Below are 19,155 nucleotides of genomic sequence, written 5' to 3' on the forward strand. Positions count from 1 at the left end.
TCCTGAAAACATCTGGAGAACAAATAGTATTGTTACCCATTTTGCTTAGGTTATCACAGGTCTGCTATACGTTGGCCCACCAAACTGAATACAACACACAAGCCTTATTTTGTGGCCTGTTAGGCCCTTATAGATCTCCTTTTTTGCTGCCTTTTGGCAACAATCTCTACTCAGCCATGAAGCTCACTGGGTGGGCCTTGGGCCAGTCACTGCCTTTCAGCTGAACCTACTGTCACAGGGTTGTTGTGAGGATAAAATGGGGAAGGGGAGAAGAACTATGAGCTCCTGGGGGGAAAAAGGTGGGACATAAATGCAACAAAAATAAAATTAACAGGGGTGGGGGAAGCCATCAGGTCAGGCATTCAGAAGGCCAAATGTGGTGGACTCTATTCAACATGATGGTTCACAAACAATATAAGCATCAGGTAACCTAATAATGAAAATAAATGGACCTGCCTTTCACTGAATCAGAGCAGTGGCCCATTGTACAGAGCAGTCTTCTGTGACTAGGAGCAACTTTCCAGGGTCTCATGAAGAGCTATTTCTTAGCTCCAAGATCCTTTAACTTGGAAATGTCAGCAATGACACCTGGGACTTGGTTCATTTAAAGTATTTGATCCACCATGAAACTGTGGCTTCATATCTGACAAGGTAGGCCTGTTTGTGATCAACTGAGATAGTGCAAAAATCATTTTCAAGAAACGAGATCCTAGCTGCTAGCCCGTGTCAAAAGAAACCAGTTACTCTTTGGGGACACACCATGTTTGCCATGCTGTTACAGAAGACTGATTCACATAATGCATTTGTAGCTGTTTTAATATCAGTCTGACTCTATACATGGTAATAAAACTTTTGTGCATTTGGACCATAAAAACAGATTAGTGATCTGCACAATGTTTGGAGAGTTGTGTAATTCACACAAAGTATGCAGGTGATATCACGTGCTTGAATTGAGTTCACAGATTAGAGTTGGCTTTTGAATTGAGCTAATCTTTGTCCCTTCAGATGTTGCTGGACTACAACTCCCATCATCCCTGACCACTTGCCAAGGCCTCGTGGGAGTTGGAGAGCCACAGATTGGCTGCCCCTGTATTAGATAAACAGCTGTTCAGGGATATAATTCAGACCCCACTCTTCCTTGCAGCTGGTAGGTACAATTGTAAAAAATCTGAAAGGGCTTTGTAAAGATTGACATAGGGCATTTTTATTGAATGGAAAAATGTATTGTACTTTTGTAGTTCTAGTGAGCCTTCCTAATGGTAGGGGTGGGGTGGCTGTGCTGCGGGATTTGACATCTTTCCGCAGGACCTGCAAAACGGAGCTGTTCTGCCTGGCCTTCGGCTTAGAGTCACTCTGACCCCTTATATGGGATTTGGTATATAAATTTTCACTTGGCTTTTTTGCTGGCCCATGTAGGACCAGCATGGATAGGTGGCAGGGTGAATATCTGATGTTTCCTCCCTTTATGGTCTTGATTTATGGGCTACTACTAAAATGAGGCTGTATTTTAAGCCGTATTTTAATTAACTGTTTGTTTGTTGTTGTTTTCTATTACGTTTTATTGTAATTTATATTTGGTGTTAGCCACCCTGAGCCTGGCACTGGCCGGGGAGGGCGGGGTACAATTAAATTAAAAAATAATAATAATATCTGCCTGGCTGAGTTGCTGCAGCACACGAGGAGGTGAGGTCATTGCAAATGTGCTGGTGGAGCCAATCCAGCACTCCTGCCAGCACATTTGCACTGCACTGCCCTTGCCACCAATGCATCGCCTCCATTCTGGGATGCTGCAGTGACCCAGCAAGGTGGGAGGTCAGGTAAACAGGGCAGCCCCACCACATTATCAGCTGCTGGTGGTAGTCTAGCAAACAAACACCCTCTAAGGTTTCTTGTAACATTTTTAAAGATCTATTAGCATAAAGGACCCTTTGGATTCTTCCAGATATGGATAGGATTTTACCTTTGTTTTGCTTCAACTCATTTGCGATAGAGTTCCAAGTGCGAACGTTGGGAAAAATATATTTATTTCTACATAGAAAATATTCTTCCTTCCTTCTGACAACAGTGCACAAAGACTCACGCTAAAGAAAGTAATTCTTGAATAATTATAAGAGTACAAAACCCATTCACTTCCAGCCACCCTCTTAGGCTGAATCCCAGCTGTTTCACATCAGCTTCATAATACAAGGCTGCTGCAAGAGCCAAGAGGCCAAGGACACTTCTCCTCTGCTACAAACCTCCATCTGGCTATGATTTAAATGAAAGAACAAAAATCCAAATGTAAAATACTCTTTTAATTACTAAATTAAGACGGTTAAACATTTTTAAAAATGTAAACTTGCAAATAAAAACAACAACAAAATGTAATTAAGACTAAAATTATTTTTTTAAAAAAAACTTAAAAGAGACATAGAAAGGATGTGGCTTTTTTGTTTCTTTTTGGTTAAAGGTAAGAAAAGAAGGTATCCAAGGCTGATACAGACAACTGAAAAACTAATACTTGTATGTATCCCTCCATTCCCTCCCCGTTTCCCCATAAAAGAAGTGCATAGTAATTCCACTGAAACACTTGCAGACATATTGAAAGTAATTTCATCAGCAGTACAGGACATTTAAAACACCTACTTTACGATGGGTTATGGTATGTGAAAAAGGTACTCTAGCGGATGCCTGATGAATGGTTAAGCATGGGGACATGATTAAAATGCTATGAGGTTGAGACTATTTGCATGTGGTTGTAATGTTTATTATTTTTTTAAAAAAATCAGAAAATGTTCGGTATACATATTTTGATACAGGAAAGTACTTGCAGTTTCAGTCTTCCAGTCTGAACAGGTAATGGCGCGTTTTCTTGCTTTAATAAGTTTGTTATTAAATTTTGATTCAAATTCAAACCACGCAGTTGGCAAAAGTTGCTGGAAATGCTGCACATGATTTCTGAAAGTTCAAAAGTTACAACGACCTACAGGTACATAGTCAAACCCAAAAGTGCAATCCAATTTAAAAAGTCATGCTTGGCAAAAGCCAAAAATTCAGTCACTGGCTTTCAGAATCTTCACCAGTGTTTCATGTCTACAAGGAAATTAGTCTTTTTCTGGGTGCTTCAGCATTATGGCTAATCCGTTTCTGAAATGAGTTTCCTCTGCAGTAGCACCCACAACTATATATACAAGTATGTATATATTTTACATATATCTTATATATAAAAGCAAAAAAGGAAAAGGAAAAAACCCAACCAACCAAACGAAACCAAAATCCCCAAACACTGGTCCTGATTTTATTTTGTTAGAACGTGAAAAAATGTAGACAAAAAGAGGCCACTTTTGGAAAATAATACTTTAGTTGAATCAGGAGAAGACTAGTTAAAATCACATAACTTTGCATTATTATTATTTTTTAAAAAAGGAAAGCACTAGGATGTTATTGGCACTGAATTACTATTTACACTGAACAAAGATTTTGCAGTTTACATAACATCAAAACAATGCAGTTTCTGAGTCTCTGATGAAGAACAAAATCAAGTGTTCACTTTTCTGTTCATAGAAGACATTCAGATCTTTACGGCAGGTTAGGTCTGGGAATTCTCAGCTTCTGGCTCCAGTGCTTTTTGGTGCTCTAAGATGCAGCCTTTGGAAGTAGCTAGTCAGCCTTTGTCAGCTGCAGTCGGAACACCTGATAACTGTAGTCTGCACAGACCAGAAAAATTACAGGTTGTCACCTGGCTGGTACTGGGGTTCAGTTGCAGTAAAGTAGTCTTCAAGGAAACCCTGCAAGTACTCAAATGTTGGGCGCTCTTCTGGGTCTTTCTTCCAGCAGTGGATCATGAGCTCATGTAGGGAGATGGGGCAATCCTGAGGGCATGGCATCCTATAGCCCCGTTCTACCTGCTCCAGGACTTCACGGTTATTCATACCTGCAAAAACAACAACAGAGAGATGTACTGAAAATGAATTTTGTTTGGAAAAAAGCAATAGGGCTGGGCATATTTCCCTTAACAACCATCATCTTGTCAGGACTCCAGTAGCAGATACCAAGATGAAGTATTTATCACACATTATGGTCAGTGGCTTCAACGTGCCAGAACTATCAAACACAATAGCAAATTCAGTATTTGGAGTGCCTAGTAGTAGTTTGTGGATTGTCAGGGAACTGCCATCGGAGCCAGAGGGAGAGGGAGGGCTCCAGAGGGATTCCAGAGAGTGTACCAGGAGGGAGAGAAGCAGCCCATCTTCTGGGGAAGGAAATCAGCGTAGCACCAGTGGAGGAGGGGGGCAGATGGGGGAATCGGCAAGGTGGCTCCATGACTCCTCGCCGGAGACCAGCGGGGAGAGCACGGGTCCTCCGCTGCCCACACCCTCCCTGCGCAGAAGGCTTCCGCGCAGGGAAAGTAGGCAGAGACTAGGCGTCAAAGAGCTTCTTTGCTGGAAGAAGTTCAAGAAACGCCCACTGACGGATTCTGCCAGCGATTGAGACAGCCACGGGTGAGTAGCTGTCCGGACAGAAAGGGTTCACCCAGGCAACTCAGCCAAGCGTGGCGCCGATTTACGCACGAGCAACCCCTAGAACCATTACATGGATGAACAATACTTAAATTTGCATTTGATGGCACCTAAATTATAGGTGCATCAAAATTGTGATTCAGAAAAGGTGTTGTCAGGTGTCTGCTGCAAACACACGAAGAGCACAGCGGGGCCATGCACCCAAACCCTTCTCTCAGTGTCCCCATCTCTTTGGGGAGTACAAAGTTCTGGAGGAGATTTCCTGTGGGTCTGCAGAACACATGCAGAAGCGCCCCACCCCCATCGTTGGGAACCCTGACTGAACAGGGTTCTTGACTGTGGGAAGGCTTCTATGTGCGCTTAGCCAGACACACTTAGAAATCCCCCTTCAGATCTTCCTACTTGACATGAGAAGTTCAGGGGTGGAGATGATAAGGCTAGACATGGAGCCAGCCCACGTACCCACATGTCCCCTGTGTGATCTGAGCAGAGTTCAGATAATGCCCAAACAGGGCTACTGACAGCATACAATTGAGAGAAATGGCCTCTCGACTATGGCAAGGATTTGAAGGGCAGTGCATATGTGGAGGAGATCTCTGTGTGCAGACAGAATTTCATATTGTTTTTGCTGCCTGAAATGAGGTGGGGGTTTTTTGTTGGTGCTCTGCCATGCACGTATAATTTGCTGGGATCCAAGCATTAAAGCCACAGATATCACCCAACTCACATAATTGTCTGAAATCATTTTTAGCATGGTTTCTTATTTCCTTACCTGGATATGGCACTCTCCCTTTTGTTACTAGCTCTGTCAGCAATATTCCAAAGGACCAGACGTCTGATTTTATTGTAAACCTTCCATACAAGGCAGCTTCAGGGGCAGTCCATTTTATTGGAAACTTTGCACCTAGAAGAGAAGAAAGCAGCTACCTTTGAGGTATAAGTGGCTGGTAGGAGGTCACTTCATTTCTTTACTTGGGGAAATAATTCAAAGCTTCCTTCTATTTAATATCGACTTCAGGCCACAACATTCCTTTTTTCTTTTCTTTCTCATATTTACAACATGATGCTTCTGGGTATATTTGCACATAAATGACAGCGATTGTGTGTGTGTGATCATCAGAAATTAGGATGCATTTGGCACCATCGAAATCTACCTGTTCTTATTGCAAAATCTAGAAGCATAATTATTTTGAACATGATGCTTGCATATGGAAAGGCACCTACCATATTTTTCGCCCTCTAGGACGCACTTTTTCCCCTCCAAAAATGAAGGGGAAATGTGTGTGCGTCCTATGGGGTGAATGCAGGCTTTCGCTGAAGCCTGGAGAGCCCCACCGCCAGCCCCACAAGCTCGGGGGACAGCGGGGAGGCACAGCGCGCCTTTCCCGCTGTCCCCCGACTTGGTTAGAAGGCTGGCGGGGGGAGAAGCCTGCTCCTCCCCGTCGCCAGCCCCGCAAACTCCAGCCCCAGCGCGCCTTTCCCGCTGTCCCCCAACTTGGTTAGAAGGCTGGCGGAGGGCTTCCCCCTCCTCCAGCCCCGCAAACTCCCAGAGCGATGCCAAAGCTGCACGCAGCTTCGGCATCGCTCTGGGTCCCGTTCTGGGGGCTGGCGTCGGGGGAAGCTCGGCGTTCCCCCGCCCCAGCCCCGCGCCGGGGGGGGGGGGAACAAATTCCCCCCCCCCAAATCTAGGTGCGTCCTATGGGCCGGTGCATCCTATAGGGCGAAAAATACGGTAAGTATCGTGAAAGGTTTCTAGAGGAGAAGTGAGGAACCTCCCATCACTCTCAAACACATCCCTGTAACACCCATCTAAACACCCATCTTCTCTCTTCCCCTTTTCCTGTCTTCTCCCCAGCTATTAGCACGTCAGATTCAAGGTTTTACTACTTGTGTATTAAACCCTATGTGGTTCCTGATCAGGGTATCTGAGAAGTCACCTCTCCCTCTAATTTCACCCTGGTCTCTTGAGGTCAGTGGATGAAGATTTGTGGATAGTGCAGCATGCCATGGTGGTGAAGCATGCTGTCACTTGAGCCCATGATTTTATCACTGTTTGCACCAGTTGTCTGGAATTCTTATCCCCTGCAAGTGAAGCAAGCCCCAATATTTTGTAAGGGGGGAAATTCTTTTCTCCCAAAGCTTCATGAATTAGCCCATTTTATTTCTGTAGTTTTTAATTTTTATTGGCCTAATGTTTTCAATATTGTTTTATGGTTTGTATTATATTTTCTGTTTTTCTACCATAGTAGCATGCTGCAATGAAAGGGTTAAGCCTTTCCTCCCCAAGTGTCAACCCCCCTGGAAATCCAGCTCCTTCCCTCCGGCATTGCAGTTAGACCGGGGGGGGGGGGGAGTGGAGTCTCATTTATGTAAAACTAGCTTATTCCCCCCCCCAAAAAATCAGCATTTAAAAAATATACATAATTACATATGAAAACACAGACATTTTGTGTGGGTGTGTCATGAACAGGGATAGAGGGATAATAATAATAATAATAATAATAATAATAATAATAATAATAATAATTTATTTATACCCCACCCATCTGGCTGAGTTTCCCCAGCCACTCTGGGCGGCTCCCAATCACGTGTTAAAAACAGTACAGCGTTGCATATTAAAAACTTCCCTGAACAGGGCTGCCTTAAGATGTCTTCTGAATGTCAGGTAGTTGTTTATCTCTTTGACATCTGATGGGAGGGCGTTCCACAGGGCGGGCGCCACTACCGAGAAGGCCCTCTGTCTGGTTCCCTGTAACCTCACTTCTCGCTATGAGGGAACTGCCAGAAGGCCCTCGGAGCTGGATCAGTCTATTTATTATTAATTATTAATTAAACTGTATACTAACCTTCCAGTCTATGTCAATTTCAAGTGTGTTCATTCCACCATAATATGTTAGGGTTGCCATATTTCAAACAGTGAGAATCCGGACAGAAAAGTTGAGCTTTTTTTTGGTTGGGTTGCCAAATTCTGGACATATGGCAACCCTATGATATTTTTAAAAAACATGATCTGCATGGAAATTGGTACTGAAGTTGTATTTTATCATGCATTCTACGATTCTATGTTTCTAAATTAATGTTGCCCTTAAATATGCATTTCAAAGATGTTTTGGTGAAGGGCAAAATCCAAAGGATAGTTACATTCCAATCCACACGTAAGTCTGGGAAGACTAGATCCAGTCAGTTCACAAAGGAATTCACAGAAATTTAATTTGTCAAGCACCTGTAGATCATGACCTGGCCACTCATTCATAGTGATCTAGACTTGCAGCCAGACTTGCAACACTATGCAGGGAAGAGTGAGAAGGCAGGAACAGCTTTTGCTGCATGCCAGGGAAACCACACGTCAGTGCATGCCCACCCGTTGCTTCCACATGATTGATAGGAAATAAATAAAGTTTGCAGGCCTATTTTGCTCTTATAAATAGTCAGCGTAAATGTTAGAAAAACACTGAAAAATCAGACTCAACGAATAGTACCACATCTTATAAGACCACTGGAGATGGGTATCAACACCATCTGCTTCCTTTAGCAATTTATTCAGGGATTCATAGGAGCACTTTTTAGAGAGTGGAAGAGGCAGGAAGTCAGTTCTATTAATGTCAAGTACACAAACTATCAGGTGGCAAGGAAAAAAAAAATGAAAGCCAAGTGTATTTGACATGCAACCTTCAAGGCTTAACAGAAAACAAGTGTTTCCTGTCTCCAAAAGCAATTGCCAGCCTGTATCATACTTTCCCAGCCAGTCTTCTGTTCCTGTGTGCCAGAGACACCATAGGAACAGTAGCTGGCTAGATAAACACGACAATCCCCCAGCTGCATCCCTCTGGAAAATCTATGTGAGAGGGTCGTGGGGGAAAACATACAAAAACAGCTATTGCTTCAAAGTGTTACTATGCCATCAACAGCCCCTCTGGAGTTAAGCAATGTTGAGCAAAGGGAAATCTGTACAATATTCCAGTATTTAAAAGCTTGCTTCAAAATTTATTTTAAATATAAGGGAGAAATTCCAGACAGTGATCTGAATTACAGGCTCTAGAATGCATATAGAGAAGTCATTGCCAATAGGTCTGCATTAATTCATGTAACTCAGGCTGATTATAGAATTTCCTCTTGCAGAATGTATATGCAGAAGAATCTACAGAAGAATCTGCAAGTGTATTACAATCAACATTCATTTAATTCTGCATTTTTATATAGAGCATACATTTTGGGGGGAACTATTAGCAAAGCAGTTTGGTTACTGTGGGCCCAGACAATGATATTAAGTTTGCCCTTTAAGAGAAAATCCTAATGCTTTTCACAAAAGCAAGGTCACTAGTGGAGGCTCTCCTCCACAGAGAACATATGATAATCCCTGCTGCCAAAGGCCCATCCATCTAGCATTCTGTTCTCAATGGTATTTACAGCGGTGAAGTCCTGTGGATGGAAATCTCTCACTAGGGAAATTTGCTTGGCTTACATGTTTTTGGTGCCCAGTAAGACCTGTGTTCTCTTGGGCTTTTATCCCCCCCCCCCCCATTTTTAGACTGTTTTATTTACTACTTTTAATCCGCTGTGAATTTGTTTTATTTTAGTTTTTGCTCTACTGTACTGATTTTTACTGTGGCTTGTATGTCCTTATGTACCGCACTGGCAATTATACTGGACAGTATTCAAAGAGATATGAGAAAGTCAAAGTAGCATAGTTTAAGTATGTTATAAATTGAAGCATGGTACATGTTGTGAAGTAAATTCACTTCAACCAATAAAATATTTAGAAACTAACAAGGAAATAATTGGTTTGCATGATTCATTTTTACATGATCATGCTACAACCAGAATGTTTGACTGTTACATTTAGTTTTCCTTGGGATGATAATTTTCAAGATATGCTGGCTGTACTAATCCATAAAGGAAAAAGTACTATATGGACTGATCCATTTATATGGAGTGAAGAATTTACAGAACAGTTTCTTCTAAAATGTTCTTAACAGTACACTAAGGAAATAATATTCCACTTTACTTATAGCTGTTGTTCCCTTTGACAGGATTTTATCCATTGGTTGCTTAAGCTCACACAGCTGATCTTTCTCTCCGTAGGGTCAAAAGCATCCTGAACAATAGGAGCTATTCTGTATGGGCCTGTATGGGTCTGCAGTACAGGGGATGAATTGCCTAAATTTGGGACATTCCCCTTTGCACTGCAGCCCCATATTAAACAGCCCTCATGATTTAGGCACCCAACCGATGAGAAGGTTTTTTTGGGGGGGGTACAGAGAGCTGTGGTGGGGAGGCGCCAGAAAATAAAGATCATGTGCACAAGTTGCTGCCTCTTTGAGCAGCCATCCAACACAAGCCATAGTTTATGCTGTTGTATGGTACTGAGTTTAGGGCAGGCACAGGCAACCTTGGTCCTCCAGATATTTTGGAACTACAACACCCATGATCCCTAGCTCACAGGACCAGTGGTCACGGATTATGGGAACTGTAGTCCCAAAACATCTGGAGGGCTGAGGTTACCTATGCCTGGTTTAGGGTCTGTTTCGTTTTTCCTTACACTCAGCAACAGAATCCCATTCCTCTTTATCTTTCGGAAATTCTTATTGAAAACCGCTGATCAAATTGGCCAAAGAGGTCATATATTATACAATTACACTTCCATTTCCCGTGTATTGGAACTGATAAACAGTTTAATAATTCCCTATCTGTACTTGTGAATTGAACATTGATTCACATTTCCTTTACACTAGATGGGTAGGAAGAAGACCCATCAAGATTTTGGCATGTTTTTCTATCAATCACCTTTGAAAGCTACAGTAAAAGTTATAGTGACTACCGTATTTTTCGCTCTATAACACGCACCTGACCATAACACGCACGTAGTTTTTAGAGGAGGAAAACAAGGAAAAAAATATTCTAAACGAAACAGTGGATGTATGAGTTTTGTGGTTCATGCTGTGGCCACAGACATGTGATCTGACAGTGAGTTTGGAGTAGCCTAATGCAAAAATCCTGAGGATCCATGTGGATCCATGCTTTGTAACCACGTTTTTGCACCACTGCGGCCCCAGGCAACAGTGGGTGCGTGATTTTTTTGGTGCAAGATGTAGCCATGGACATGCTATGTGATCTGATGGTGAATTTGGGGTGACCCAGTGCAAAAATCCTGAGGATCCATGTGGATCCGTGCTTTGTAACCACATTTTAAGTGGGGAGGGAAGGAAAAGCACTCAAGGGACAAGGAGCACGTGTGGGGTGGGTGGAGAAGGATGCTGTTAATAATGCAGGCAAGGGATTTAAGGGGAGAAGGAACACGCATGGGGTGGGTGGAGAAGGATGCTGCTAATAATGAAGAAGAGGGGTATAAGGGGAGAAGGCTCCTCTCCCACTTTGCTCCTTTAAAGCAAGCAGGCTCTGCTTTTCTCCCTCCTCCCTGCTCATCCCCAGCTTAGTGAGCTGAAAAACTTTGCTGTTATGTAGCGAGCTGAGTGGGGAGGAGAGAGGGACAGAGAGCCTGCTTGCTTTAAAGGAACCAACCGGACAGGAGCCGCTTACACTCGTGTAAGCGGCTCCTCTCCTCTCCCGCTTTGCTCCTTTAAAGAAGCAGGCTCTCTGTCCCTCTCTCCTCCCCACTCAGCAGCTCTTCTCCCGCTTTGCTGTTTCAAAGCGAGCCACGGAAAAGGGAAGGAAGGGGAACCATGGATCCTCTGCTCACGACTGCAGCAGATTCCCCCCCCCCCCCCGTAGGCATTCCCTCCATAACACGCACAGACATTTTCCCTTACTTTCTAGGAGGAAAAAAGTGAGTGTTATGGTGCAAAAAATACAGTACTTATCCTACCTTGTCTGGCTGTGTATTCATTGTCTTCAATTAATCTTGCTAGTCCAAAATCAGCAATCTTGCATATTAGACCATTTCCCACCAGGATGTTTGCAGAACGCAGGTCTCTGTGTATGTAATTCATTCGCTCAATGTAAGCCATTCCTGCAGCAACCTGTTGGATTTACAATACATTCTACTTAATAAAGAACACAGAACCTTGACATGAGTACATTGTACTAAGCACATAGTCAAAATTTACCTGTGCTGCCATATCCACTAGGTTTGGCAATTTCAGAGCTCTTCCTTCTCCATCTTTTAAGAAATCTAGCAAACTTCCTGCAATGCAATACAAAAAAAGGGGGGTTTAAAGAGGTTTAGGTACTCAGTGCTGGACAACACATAGACACCAATGTTTTTCATTGAATGTAATGATACATTTTTTTTAAAGTGTAGGTTATACAATTTATGGAAGATTTCAGGTAAGATAACCAGATGGAGTTTGCAGAATTACAGAATCTGATATGGTAGATTAATTCAAGTGAACTACAACCCTACTTTCATACCTATTACCAGATTTTCTAACACCTAACTATCCCAACCTAAAAATCTCCTGATGTATATTATTATTATGACACCAGCATAAGATTATTGTGCTGTCATAGTTGCTGTACGCTCCATCTTAAACATTTATGGGCATATATTCACGAAAAGGATTCATGAGAATACTTCCAAAAATATTCTTGTAGAAGTTACTATATGCCTTGTTTGGACTGGCCATAATGCCTTGCTCACACCTTTTCTCACTTAATACCATTCATTAATTTACATTTTAATATACAGTGAAAGATACATAGTTGCATATAGAGATAGGTGGGCAAACAAATGTTGAAAGTGTGATGTCTTGCTGTTTTGACACTTGGCTGGGATAGGGCTTTGAGATTTCTTTCCTTGGGGTGCCTGGGTTCTGGAAAGTGAAATGCATTTTGAGCAACATAGAAATGTGCATTTTGAGAAACTGTTATAATTTTCATTAACCTGGCTTGTGTGCCACACTAAACCAAACTATGTCTTTGCATGGACATGCAGGTGTGTGGACTCTGGGAAAGGCGACTGCAGCTCCTTTGCACCTGTGCTGCACTCTGCTAAGCCATGGCTTGACTTTGTGTGCAGTAAGAACCTGGGGTTCTGATTTAGATCTCTCTAGATTAACCACAAGCTGTAACCAACATTTAGTCTATGGTTTACTGTTTGTGGTTTGTCTGGGAGAGCTAAATCCCATCCTGGGTCTGAACAACATGTTAAATCAGACCTGGCTTACTTTTTGGGAAGGGGAAAAGTGGCCATGACCTCCTCTCTGGGAAACTACATACTTGGTTTGTGATAAGCCATGGTGCAAAGCAGGCCAATAGATCACGTCACCAGGATGTATGTGCTTTTCATTAACTATCACCAAAGTTACCTCTCAGAAGCAAATGGAATATCTAGCAAGTGTATTCAGTAAACTATGTTTCTGGATGTAGAATACAAGACAAGAATACTTAACAAGATATAGTTCTTTTATCCCTAAATGTAAATGCAGCGGGAAGTGTAAAACAGCTTAATAAAGCCCCCTTTGCCGAAACAAAATAAAAGGGAAAACAGTGTTTTACTCTGAATTTACAACTTTTAGTATCAGTTTGCATGAAATCAGAGCAAACCCAACAAAGAGCGAGACTTTAACAAGATCAACCAATTACTTTGTATGAATATTTTTTAAAAGGTAAAAGATGCCAGTGCCCATGCATGGCTAACTCATCATTAAAATGAGTTCTCACCGCCCTAACAATACCTTGCAGAGGCCTTCTATGCAGGTAATGTATTTAGAAGGTCAGTTCAGAATGCTTCGTTAAGCATTCCCTGATGGAGAAAGTGGCTAGACCGCACGACAATGCCTGAGCTCAGCAAATCCATGGAGCCACAATTGCCTTAGGAAGTGGAAATCAATAACCCTTTCCATTTAAGAGAGAATAAGATGGAGTAATATATAAAAAATTAAAGATACAGTGTTAAGGGAAAATAGCCTGGTATGGATTGCAGAGCAGCTAAGAACAGCAAGATGGGAAAGAAAGAAATGGACCATTTTTCAACACTGAAATGACAAAAAGGGTTAAGTAGTTGTGATAATATCACCAATCTTAAAAAGGGATTTATATTCTTTGTTATTCTGTAAAAAGAATGTAGCACAGAGGCAAGGGTTAATCTTTTGTGCCCTGAACCATAACTTACAGAATCATACATGTCTTCAAAAGCAAAAGTAATATCTAAAGTGCTGGATTTTGCCAAAATCTTTTTAAAAATGGTTTCTATCCTAAACAAACAAACAAAAGCAGATGTTCAGTTCTATGATAACATGGTTGCTAGGAAATGCTCAGAGCAGTCTGAGAAGGGATGCGGAAAACAATCTGACAACAAAGTGAAAACACAATTAAAAATACATAAAAGTATGTTTCCTTTCTAGCACTTAAAAATAGCAACTTAAAACTCTTTGCTAGATTGTCACCCACAATCAAGTGGGCATAGAAAAATATGCATGCAAATAATTATATAGAGAGATATGGAGGGGTTTTGACAGGGAGATTTTGTGCAGTCCTCACTGTACAGCAGAAGCAACAGGGGCAGAAAGACAGAGGCAGTTTTAATGCTGTGGGACCAGGAAGGTTTTAGTGAAGAAGCACATTCTGTCCAAGAAAACATTGCCATTTGTGAAACAAATGCCCTTTCATGTGAATTTATATTGTGTGTACCTACATAATTTCTTTTAAGCTGCCTTGTGGGGAATAGTACTATTTTAATGTTTTGGCTAAATACATGATTTAATTAAAGTTGATTAAATTAATTTCAATATGTTGCTCAATAGGGCTTCATGTGTATATGATGAGGGATTCAAGATTGCTAAAATGAATCAACAGCCCTCATTCATTCACGCACGCAACCCTGGAGTGTTCTGATCAAGACTATCAGGCTGAATTCTAATCCCCACTTACCTTGGCACCCGCAAAATATCTAATTCTGGCATGGAGTAAATGGCAACTTTTATACCCTCCAATTAATCAAAGGCTGTTTTCTTTACTCATTAAGATTTTAATGAATGAGTAATCAATTAACTCGACACTCAAAGAAACCAGAGGCCATGTTTATACTATACGAATCAACACAATAATAATTAAAGGAGGCATTCTCCATCACTGCTTCAACAATGCAATGGGAAACAGTGGGGAAACATGTAATGTAGAGGCTCAGGTATAACATGCTGATGGCAGATCAAATCCTCCTTAAACTGTCCTGTGAGCAAGCAGACGATAGCAATGAAAGGCAGGAAGCAGAGGGTAGTGCTGTGAAATGCCAGAGACAGCATACCCACCAAGACATGAACTTCATCTGGGGGAATAGGCTTTGAGCAAGACATTCTTTTTCAACAATATGGTGTAGTCAAACCATGGTTCTCAAACAGCTCCATTTTCTAATGTTTCAGCTCCTGAACTCCAAAAACCCAGAAGTACATGCTCCGGTTTCTGAATGTTTTTTGGAAGCCGAACGTCCAACGTGGCTTCCACTTGAGTGCAAGAAGCTCTTTCAAGCAACTGGAAGCCGCGTCTCGGCTGTCGAATGTTTCGGAAATCGAGTGGTCTTCCGGAATGGATTACATTCAACAACCGAGGTTTGGCTGTATCAGACTACAGCCAGGGAAACTCTAGTTTAAACAATCATTTATTCAATGAAGCTCAGTCAATGTGAAGAAGAAGAAGAAGAAGAAGAAGAAGAAGAAGAAGAAGAAGAAGAGGAGGAGGAGTTTGGATTTGATATCCCGCCTTTCACTCCCTTTAAGGAGTCTCAAAGCGGCTAACATTCTCCTTTCCCTTCCTCCCCCACAACAAACACTCTGTGAGGTGAGTGGGGCTGAGAGACTTCAAGGAAGTGTGACTTGCCCAAGGTCACCCAGCAGCTGCATGTGGAGGAGCGGAGACGCGAACCCGGTTCCCCAGATTACAAGACTACCGCTCTCAACCACTACACCACACTGGCACTACAGCTTAGTACAGCCAATCTGACCTATTTCACAGGATTGTGACGGGATAAAATATGGCTGAGGAGAACTTATTTATGAATTGACTTTTACAGCAGTCTCAAGGCAATGTGAAACAGCTAAAATAGATTTTAAAACAGAAAAAAAGAAAATGACTGTAAATGAAATATAGGCTTAAAAACAACACAAAATTAACATATAAGGCAGAGATCTTTTCATCCAGCTGCAAAAGCTTGCCGAAAACAAAAAATTTCTTCAGTTGTTTCTGTTGTATCTCAACTGGGATGCTGCTTCATAAAACAGGAGCAGCCATACTGAAAGCCCTGCTTGGAGTCTTGATAGTTTTGAGACCTGAAGCAGAAACTCTCCTGCAGAATGCAGTGACCTACTGGAAATGTAAGGGTTAGACAGGATGGTCTATCAAGTAATCTGGTTCCTCTAACAGCAGAACTGGATTGAGGAGCACCACTGGAATATGCACATGCTCCTGCAGGGAGAATGTTATCACATCCAGGACAGGCAATTTACTGACTTCTCAAACCTACCACCAGAGCTTCCATCTTGCCAGAATACAGGCTCATTATATTAGCCTTCATTCAGCCCAACACTGCATCCAGACACTGGTCCAGGGTCCGCTCACCCATTCCCAGTTGAAATGTTATAGAGAAAGCTGGATATAATCAGGATACTAAAGGCACCTTGCTTCAAATCTTCTAAAACTCACTCTCAATGGCCTGTGATACCACACAGCTCTAGTGTCAGGTCTTCCAAAATCATATTCCCTGGAGATAAGATGAGAAACGCTGCAGAACAGTGCCCCAATATGCATCTCTCATACAGTCCAGGTTACCATGATTAACGGTATCAAAAGCTGATGGGTGATCCACCAGGAGTTGCACTTCCAGTGTTCCTCTCTTGATCAAGAGTGATCAAGGCTGATTCAGTCCCAAACCCAGCTGTGAACCCAGATTGGAATGAGTCTAGAAAACCAGTTTCCTTCAATGATGCTGTCAATGGCACCACCACAACCATCTTGTAGACCTTGCCCAAAAAAGAGGTATTTGTGACTAGGTGGTAGTCGTTAAAACACCATCAGGTCTAGGGTCCCCTCCCCTGAACTGACCATGCTACGGCATGCCAAGCACCACCTATTCCCACAAAGATGTGTTTATCACACTCTGGATCCACCCAGTCTTGTGTACATCATCACCTTTTGTCACTATTTATGTCACCTTCAGCTCCTTGGAGAGAGAAAAAATGCAATAAAGAACAATTACCTCAAATGGGTAGCTTTAAAAATAATGTGTAAGCAAATGGTTGAAGGTGATGCTAATTTGCATTAATCAAGCTAGAGAGTAATTCCTGACTCACAGCTACAAGCAGCATGGTGCTAACTTACCTTTGCTCATATATTCTGTGACGATGTAGATAGGTTCTTCGGACACCACAGCATAGAGCTGGACCAGTTTGTCATGTTTTAGCTTTTTCATGATCTGAGCCTCCTCCAGGAATGATTCTGGGGACATTGTGCCAGGCTTCAGAGTCTTTATTGCCACTTTAGTATTTCCATTCCAAGTACCTACAAAACACCCACAAATGCTGTCAGCAGAAAAATCCAGTGTCCACAGAACTCACAAGACTCTACTCGCCGTAGGTAAACAAAGAACAGAAGTAGCAAAGATCAGTAAGTGAGACATCTAAGAAGCAGTGGACATTAATGAGGGTGTGCATTTTTTGGTTGCCAGTTACTGTAATCTAGATCCATATACTGTAGTGGCCAAAGGAATGAATACACATATGCTAAGCTAGTTTTAACTTCTCTGTTGTAAACGAAGTGACCAAGGACAAGCCATTGATCTTAGGCTAATCTACTTCATACTGTTATTGCACAGCTGAGACACAGCCCTGAGCAACTTGGAACAAATTTTTCTGCCTCTATTATTAAAAGAGGCCATCATTTTTGAGCTCCTTACACAAATCAGCAGAAGTCTAATTTAGTTGACTGAATAGTGCAGACTGATATTTCAGTGCTAAAATTAGTTCCATTTATTTGAGGGAATTCATTATAAAAAGACTTCCTAATGGAAGAAGAAGAATATATATATAGTTTTGGCCAAAACAGCACATCACATAGTGGTTTTTTTATTTAAAATAAAACACAGAGCTGAGGAATTCATTCACTCTTAGTTCTGCATTGAACCAACAATGGTGAGTGTGTTAATGCAGGAATTCACACATTAGCTCAATACTTTTTTGGTAACTATCTATAGATTCCACCTCCCCTGAAATGAGAGGCACTTATTTTGATCCAGAAGAGAAAGCTAGATCATAAAGGGGCTATGCTGACATGTCTATAGATGTTAATACACACAAGCAACTTGTTCTCATGTATTCTGAAGAATAGGTAGTCTTCATGCAACTCCCACCCCCAGGGTTGCTTAGCTACTTATTTGTAGCCAGTTTGATAGGAACTGAGGCAGTAGACACAGGCAAGGCACCATGATTATTTGACCTCCTGTCACTGGTATCACTGTGGCTTATTGGCAGGGAGAGACTTGAGGTGGTAGCAAGGTTCAGTTGATGCAAATGCATGGGCAGAACCATGGCCAGAACCAATCTCCTGCTCCTACCAGTGTGTTTACTGAGCTCATTGCCATCTCACCCCTCCTCCCCAGCAGGCTGCAGCAATGCAGCTGACAGGTCAGGTAAGCAAAGATGTCCTACCTCGCTGACTCTACAGGACAGAGTGAAAGTTTTCTCCTCACTACCATGAAGTCTCCTAATGTAGTGCTTTACTTTTCCCCATTGACATGTGGTAGCCATACATATATATGTAGAAAAGTGAACTTGGGGACAACTCTTCGATGAGCTTCACCCTGCCCAGTGCTGCCTGACCCTGGTTACTCTGAATTCTGGAGCACGTTTTCTCCCTTTTCAGATGTATTTCAAATTATAGGTCATTTACTTTGTTTCATAGAACTCAATAGGAACTATTGACAAACTAGTCAGTAAATATTTGCATAGCCCCAATCTTGATTTCATTTCTGGGACTAGTTAACAAATGCTGAAACTTAGTAACTGGTACTGTATTAACCAAATACAAAGGATATGTACTGTATTATTTGCCTGCAGTGCTAGAATAAATTTCTGCAATGTCAGTGTTGCAGTTTGTGACACTGCACAAAGGCAGCAAGTTGACAGACTAGGCATCAAGAGACCATATAAAAAATTTAGATTTAGGTGACACTAACTTTAGATTTATTTCACTTCGTTTAATGATAGCTTTCTGATTTTGAAACGGTCAGGTTTTTTTTATGACGGCTTTAAAGTTATCTATCCCAAACAGAACAGTTTCCACTGCCTTACCACTCCACACTTCAGCGAAACAGCCCTGACCCAGCTTCTTTTCCAGAAACAATGAATCTCGTGCCACTTCCCATGCATCCTTAGCCAATCCGACAGTTTGTGGAGTGCAATTCGATGCAATCACAGTTAAGTTAAAACATAAACCATCAGCTTTTTCTACAGGAAAGGAAATTAATAAAAGAAATACTTATAATCCACACAGTTATTACATGCACAGAGAAAGATGGAAGGTGGTTTTGTCCTTCAGTGCCCATGCTCACTTAATTTCGAGGTAGAAGGCTCATCACAACCTTTACATAATTAACAGATTAGAGTGTGTGAAGCTTGATTCTTAAGCTGAAGGTAGTTTGTCAAACCTGACATATAGAGCCAGGAGAGCATATGAGATCATCTTTCTTTCTTCTTCTTCTTCGTCTATAAAT

At 41.9% G+C, this 19,155-nt stretch overlaps 1 protein-coding gene across 12 annotated transcripts in view; it reads right to left on the reverse strand.

The window, feature by feature from the left end:
• Positions 1-2,275: 2,275 nt before the first annotated feature.
• The window catches only part of FYN (FYN proto-oncogene, Src family tyrosine kinase), a 122,173-nt gene continuing 105,293 nt past the window's right edge, over positions 2,276-19,155 (reverse strand). For 10 of the 12 annotated variants that reach the window (XM_081857173.1, XM_081857165.1, XM_081857162.1 and 7 more), the window contains 5 exons: positions 16,767-16,946; positions 11,564-11,640; positions 11,323-11,476; positions 5,272-5,403; positions 2,276-3,913 (listed from right to left, as the gene is read on the reverse strand). In XM_081857173.1, coding sequence (XP_081713299.1) covers positions 3,705-3,913; positions 5,272-5,403; positions 11,323-11,476; positions 11,564-11,640; positions 16,767-16,946 — 752 coding nt within the window. In that variant the 3' untranslated portion in view covers positions 2,276-3,704. Of the gene's footprint in view, positions 3,914-5,271; positions 5,404-11,322; positions 11,477-11,563; positions 11,641-16,762; positions 16,947-18,733; positions 18,890-19,155 lie in introns of all 12 variants that reach the window. The other 2 variants (XM_081857164.1, XM_081857163.1) reach the window with 2 other exon arrangements.

The sequence above is a fragment of the Podarcis erhardii genome, assembly GCF_964252035.2.
Source record: "Podarcis erhardii genome assembly, chromosome: 3".
NCBI lineage: Eukaryota > Metazoa > Chordata > Lepidosauria > Squamata > Lacertidae > Podarcis > Podarcis erhardii.